General features: G+C 44.1%; 1 protein-coding gene across 1 annotated transcript in view; it reads left to right on the forward strand.

Annotated features, from left to right (window-relative positions):
- si:ch211-225b11.4 overlaps positions 1-6511 on the forward strand; it is a 226885-nt gene that overhangs the window by 104504 nt on the left and 115870 nt on the right. Inside the window, exons 14-15 of the mRNA XM_048611680.1 lie at positions 2615-2724; positions 4988-5148. Of these exons, the coding sequence (XP_048467637.1) occupies positions 2615-2724; positions 4988-5148 (271 nt within the window). The remainder of the gene's footprint in view (positions 1-2614; positions 2725-4987; positions 5149-6511) is intronic.

The raw sequence follows: 6511 nt of genomic DNA on the forward strand, positions 1-6511 counted from the left end.
GTCGAAGGAGGACATTGCAGAGGCAGCCATGTCAAAGGTGGTATAAACAGAATAAATGCAACTGAGACAGAGAAACTGGGAGAATGGAATGGAGTCCATTCAAGAAGAAGGGTGTGAGGAAATGTAGTCGAGGTGACTGAAGGTGTCATTGAGTTTGTTGTGGTTACTATTGAGCAGTGTATCCCCAGAATTGGAACAGTGAAGTCAAGGAAAGGGAGGAATCAGAGGTGGACCAGGTGAAGGTGAAAGCAGGATGGCAATTGAAAGCAAAATGGATGGATTTTTCCAATTCCAGATGAGAGCAGAAAGCAACACAAATGACATCGTTCATGTGCTGAAGAAAAATTGATCGGCAAGGCCTGAGTACGACTGCAACATGGAATGTTCCACATATTCCCACAAAGAAACAGGCATAGCCTGGACCCATATGGGTATCCATAGCCATACCTTTGATTGGCAGGATACCACCACCAAACATACCCTTCCCTCTACTGCCAGCATTCTGCAAGGACTGTTCTATTGATATGCTCTAGTCCACTCCTCCATCAGTCCTAATACTACTTCTCTCACCAACCCTGACGTAGCCCACCTTTCCATGACATCTTCCCATACAATTGCAGAAGGTGTAACATTTGCCCTTTCACCTTCTCCCTCCTCAATGTCAAAGTCCCACTCACACCTTCCAGGTGAAGCAACAGTTTACTTGTACTGCTTTCAAGCTAATTTAACTGCACAATCTAATCACTCCACACGGTGCAGTCTCTTTTACATTGCAGACGTAGAGTGGTTAGGCACTTTGCACTACAAGTCTTCTGTCCATAAGGATGGTCCTGATCTTTCAATAAATCTCCATGCTCTCAAGATAAGACTTCTGTCCAAGGCCTGCTGCAGTGTTTCATTGAAGCTCAATGCAAGCTGAAGGAAGAGCACCTAATTTTTCACTTGGGCAGGTTACATCCTCGGGACTCAATGTTAAGTTCAGCAACTTCAGAAAATATCCAATATCCCCTATTTTAATTGCAACACACCCCCGACTCCATTCCTAGTCTGTGTCTTATTGGCTCTGCACTCAGCAGAGCAGATCCATTTTCTCCTTTCCACACTTTCATTCATACCTATTTAGTCTGTCACTCCCTTTGTGCTCCCTTTGCCTTTTGCTGTGGGCACCCTCACCAGCTGTTTCACTCATTCCCTCTGCCCCTCTGTTAACAGCATAAAAACACAATTTTTCGACTCTTTTCAGTTATGAAGAAGAAACACGTTGGTTTTGAAACATTAACTGTGTTTCATTCTCCACAGATGATGGCAAACCTGCTGAGTTTCTCCAGCATTGCAGATTTCAGCTTTTCTTTTACATAGAAAGTTTTTTTCACCCAGTGGAATCTGGAATGCACTGCCTAGGTAGGTAGATGAGACACATGATCTCACAATCTTTAAAAAGTACTTAAATGAGCAATTGTCATGTTGTAACGTTTAAGGAAATGGGCCAAACGCATGAAAGTAGATTTAGATGAGTTTTTTTGTCAGTGCGAACTTGATGTGCTGAAGGTCCTCTTCTGTACTGTATGATTCTATGATTTCCACATTCCACTACTTTTATTTCAGAGACACAGCTCAGGGATATTCACCTCTATCCTGAGTCACTATCTCTGCCTGAATCAGTATCGTCACAATCTCAGTGTCCTGCTTATCTTTGTGCTGAGCTTTCTGTCCATCAGTGAGACCTATTTGCAACTACGTGATACTATCACCTCTGCTCCGTTTCAGCTCACATGCTGCTGAAACAATTTTCCGTGCTTTTGTTCCCTTCAGATTCACCCAGGTGTCATCCAACTCTCCCTCTACAAGATCAGTGCATCCAGAGTCCAAGTGACAGCAACTCCAATTTCCCTATCACTCGTCCTCTTTCCAACCTTCATGAGCTGCAACATCTTACTGAAAGTTTCTGTGTGTAAATCTCTTCACCACCTCACCCCTGTCAACCTCATCAAATCAGTGGGTCACTCTCAAAATCCCTGATCCCCTGACTTTGCTCTTTTTGTGCATCTTCCATCACCGCCCCCTTGCTTTCCCCATCCCAGTTCCTTCACTTAACAGTTAATGCCACAGTTTGAGCTACTTCAGAAAACTCTCTGCCAGCCAGTCTATTAATTCTACCACTTCTCCACTTTAAGCGCTGCCTTAAACTCATTCCTTCAGCCTGATGCCCTCCTAACATCTCCTCCTTTGCCTCAGAGTCTACTAGTTCTTTGATGAATGCTTCACAAAAGGTTTCCATGTCAAAGAGCTAACTCAGTGTAAGTATTTGTGAATTGCCAGATATATCATTCTACATTTTTCTACTAAAACATATACACTTTGTCACAGATCCAAATTTCCTCCTAGTGCTCACTTTTTCATGAATTCTGTTCACCCATTTAATCTCCCACTGCATGTTGTATGGCCAATGAATGATTGCCCATCCTTCTGTCCAAAATAAAATGTGTTGCATAGTATGGGTGGATTGCGTAATAAGTTATGTCCTTTGTGTCTGTATACTTGGTGCTGTAAAAAATATAATTCAATATAGTCCAGGCCACTGATTCACAGCCTTGTTATTGTCATTTTATAACAGAGGACATGACTGAGTTATTGAACCTGGCAAGACAAAGTGGGAACTGGGATTTCTTCTCGCAGTCCAACCTACAGATCCTGTTGGGTTGCTTGATGGATGGAACAAATGAGGTGAGGTTTGAGTCTGGCTCAGTCACTAGAGAGTTTATTCCTGGTGAGTCTGGCTCACTCATAGGGAATTTATTCCTGGTCAGTTTTGTTTAGTCACTGGGGAGGTTACTCCTGGTCAGCCTCACTCAGAAATGGGGGAATTTATTCCTGGTCAGACTCAGAGTCACAGGGAAGTTTATTTGTGCTGAATCTGGCACAGTCACTGGGTGAGTTTATTCCTGATGAGCTCAGTCAATGATCAGTCTGGCTAAACAACTGAGGATTGTATTCCTGATATTGGGGTAGGGTGTTATTCCTGGTGAGTCTAGTTCAGTCACTGTGGCTTTGTCACTGTGGCTTTATTCCTGGTCAGTCTGGTTTTGACACTAGGGGCTTTATCCCAGTCTGGCTCAGTCAATGTGGACTTGGAAAATTCTTAGTCAGTCTAGCTGTATCCCTAACTAGGCTTTGTGTTGTTTTCTTTTGATGTTGATGAAGTCGGCTTCATTTCACTCTGATATGGAGGTGCCTGTGTTGGACTGGGACGTACAGGGTCAAAAGTCAGACGACACCAGGTTATAGTCCAAAGATTTCTTTTTTTTTAATTCATTCTTGGGATGAGGTTGTTGTAAAGATCACAGAATTATAGAATCCCTACAGTGTGAAAACAGGCCCTTAGGCCCAACAAGTCCACACCGACCCTCAAAGCATCTTACCCAGACTCATCCCCCTATAACCCCCCTAATCTAGGCATCCCTGAACACCAGGGGCAATTTAGCACAGCCAATCCACCTAGCCTGCACATCTTTGGACAGTGGGAGGAAACTGGAGTACCTGGCGGAAACCCCTGCAAACAAGGGGAGAATGTACAAACTCCACACAGACAGTCGCCCGAGGGTGGAATTGAACCCGGGTCCCTGGCGCTGTGAGGCAGCAGTGCTAACCACTGAGCCACCTTGCCGCCCAAAGAATGGTTGCTGGCCAGGCCAGCATTTATTGCCCATCCCTAAATGCCGTGAGGGCAGCTAAGAATCAACCACATTGCTGTGGGTCTGGAATCACATGTAGGCCAGACCAGGTAAGTATTGCAGTTTCCTTCCCTAAAGGACATTAGTGAACCAGATGGGTTTTTCCGACAATCAACAATGGATTCATGGTCATCATTAGACTCTTAATTCCAGTCTTCTTTGATTGAATTCAAATTCCACCATCTGCCGCAGAGCATTATTTGGGTCTCTGGATTAACAATCCAGCAATAATACCAATAGGCCATCACCTTCCCTATAGTTACTTGAAGTCACAAGTTTTTGGAGCTTCACCTGACAAAGAGGCGACACAACAAAAACTTGTGATTTCAAATAAATCTGTTGGTCTATAATCTGGTGTCATGTGACTTTTGACCTCGTTTCACTCTAATGGTTGTTTGTTCAGTTTGACTGAGGATATCCCCTGACCATCGTATATTCCTTTTGTTAAGATCAATGTTACAAGGGTCACTGTTTCTGTTTCTAGCCTGACTCCTCCGTTGATCACAACAAATTTTAAATTTAACCAGGTCATGTTATGCCCAGTTATATAGCTGCCGTATTTCCAAAGCAAATCCTACTAAAAGATACAAAGGTTATAAGCAAACAGTTTAAGTGATGTAATATATCTATACCATTTAAAAAAAAACTAACATAGGTGCTCAAGTCCGAGGAGAAACATAAAAATGAAATCTCTGCAGAGTCTTAACTTTAAGTTACTTTGGCAAATACTAGTTAAACTCATTAAAATAGGATAAGTCATGGAGTGTTCCAAGTGGTGTTCTGATTCCAAAGCTGTTCTGCACACGCATGCTGTGTCTTCCTGGGTGAGTTGCAGTTTGCTGAATTTCTTTTTGCTTTAGACGGTGGGAGAGATTCCAGTGAATCCTCTCTAAGAGGTTAAAAATGACTTCTGGTGGATTTTCAGCTCACACTTTGCTGAGAGGAATTGCAAAGAAAGAGGGATGGAGCAGTGGGTTGTTGCTTTTCATGCAGGTCAAGTTCACTGACAATGATTTCAAAATGCAATAGCCCATCCAATTAGGCTAAATTACCTGTGCATGTTCTCATGAACTGCGACTCCATTCCAGCTCCCTGCTCCTTACAGGTGTAACATAGTTGCCTATGTTTAAAAATTCATTTATATGGGTCCACATATTCTTCTTAAAGTATTTGAATCACACCTCTTCATAACACTGCTTTCTGTTCCTTATTGACACTTTACTGCCATTCACCTATCGTTGTTGCTTCTGTTCCAGATAAGGGAACTGGCTTCTAAATTGCTGGTGAATTACCTTCCCCTGCTCCTACCCCAGCGTCTGGCTGCTGCATTGTTTGAACATGCTGTGAAGATGTTGTGCAGTCCCAGGGTGTCCCAGGCTGAGGCTGGAGCCCTAATGGTGAAAACAGCTCTTCAAAAGTTAGTATTTAATAGGACACAGTGAGTACCAGGGAATGTCGTCATTGTTGTGATTGGGAAGAAGAGGGATGGGGCATGTTTGTTTCTGAGTGGGGTGGCTTAGGGATGGGGGGGGAGTTGCTGGGTGGTGTTGTTAACTGTTGGTAACAATTATACCGTACAGATCAGGAGCAGGAATCGACCATTCAGCCCCTCAAGCCTCTCTGCCATTCAGTGTTCATCAATGTCCTTCAAGGAAGGAAATCTGCCATCCTCACCTGGTCTGGCCTACATGTGACTCCAGACACACAGCAATAGGTAACTCTCAACTGCACTTTGAAATGGCTTAGCAAGCCACTCAGTTGAATCAATCGCTACAAAGTCTCAACAAGAAAATGAAACTGGATGGACCACCTGGCACCTAGACCAGAAAAGACAATGGCAGGAATAGCCTTGTTGACTCTGCAAAGTTCTCCACCGTAACATCTGGGGGCTGGAGCCAGGATTGTCAGAGGTGTTTCACAGACTAACATAGTCATACGCACAAAATCATACCTAACAGACAGTATCTCAGAGCCCACTGTCATTATCCCTGGATTTTCTGTCCCCCAGCAGGACAGACCCTGCAAAGGTGGCGGCACAGTGGTAGTGTTGGTAGTAAGTTGCCCTCAATGTTGCCTCACCATTGACTCTGGACCCAAAGAAGCCTCATGACATCAGGTTAAGACATGGGCAAGGAAACCTCCTGCTGGTTACTTCCCTTCATTGATGAATCAGTATGACTACATGTTCAACAACCCTTGGAGGAAGGACTGAGGGTGGCAGGGGCGCAAAATATACTCTGGAGGGGAGATTTCAATGTCCACCACCAAGAGTTGTCCTACTGACCGAGCTGTTTGTGTCCTAAAGGACATAGCTATTATACTGGGTCTGCAACAGGTGGTGAGGAAACCAATAAGAGGGAAAAAAACATACTTGACCTTATCCTTCCCAATCTGCTGACTGCAGATCCATCTGTCCATAACAATATCGGCAAGAGTGACCACCGCACAGTCCTCTTGGAGATGAAGTCGCTCCTTCACATTGAGAATACCATCCATCCCGTTGTGCGGCAGATCACCATGCTAAACAGGACAGAATTCGAACAGCAATTCAAGACTAGGCATCCATGAGGCACTGTGGGCCATCAATAGGAGCAGAATCATACTATTGCTGGCTAACTGTAAGAAGACAGAGGGTGGTGGTTGATGGGAAATGTTCATCCTGGAATTCAGTTGCTAGTGGTGTACCGCAAGGATCTGTTTTGGGGCCACTGCTGTTTGTCATTTTTATAAATAACCTGGATGAGGGCGTAGAAGGATGGGTTAGTAAATTTGCAGATGAC

This window comes from Rhincodon typus, chromosome 24, assembly GCF_021869965.1.
Source record: "Rhincodon typus isolate 14 chromosome 24, sRhiTyp1.1, whole genome shotgun sequence".
NCBI lineage: Eukaryota > Metazoa > Chordata > Chondrichthyes > Orectolobiformes > Rhincodontidae > Rhincodon > Rhincodon typus.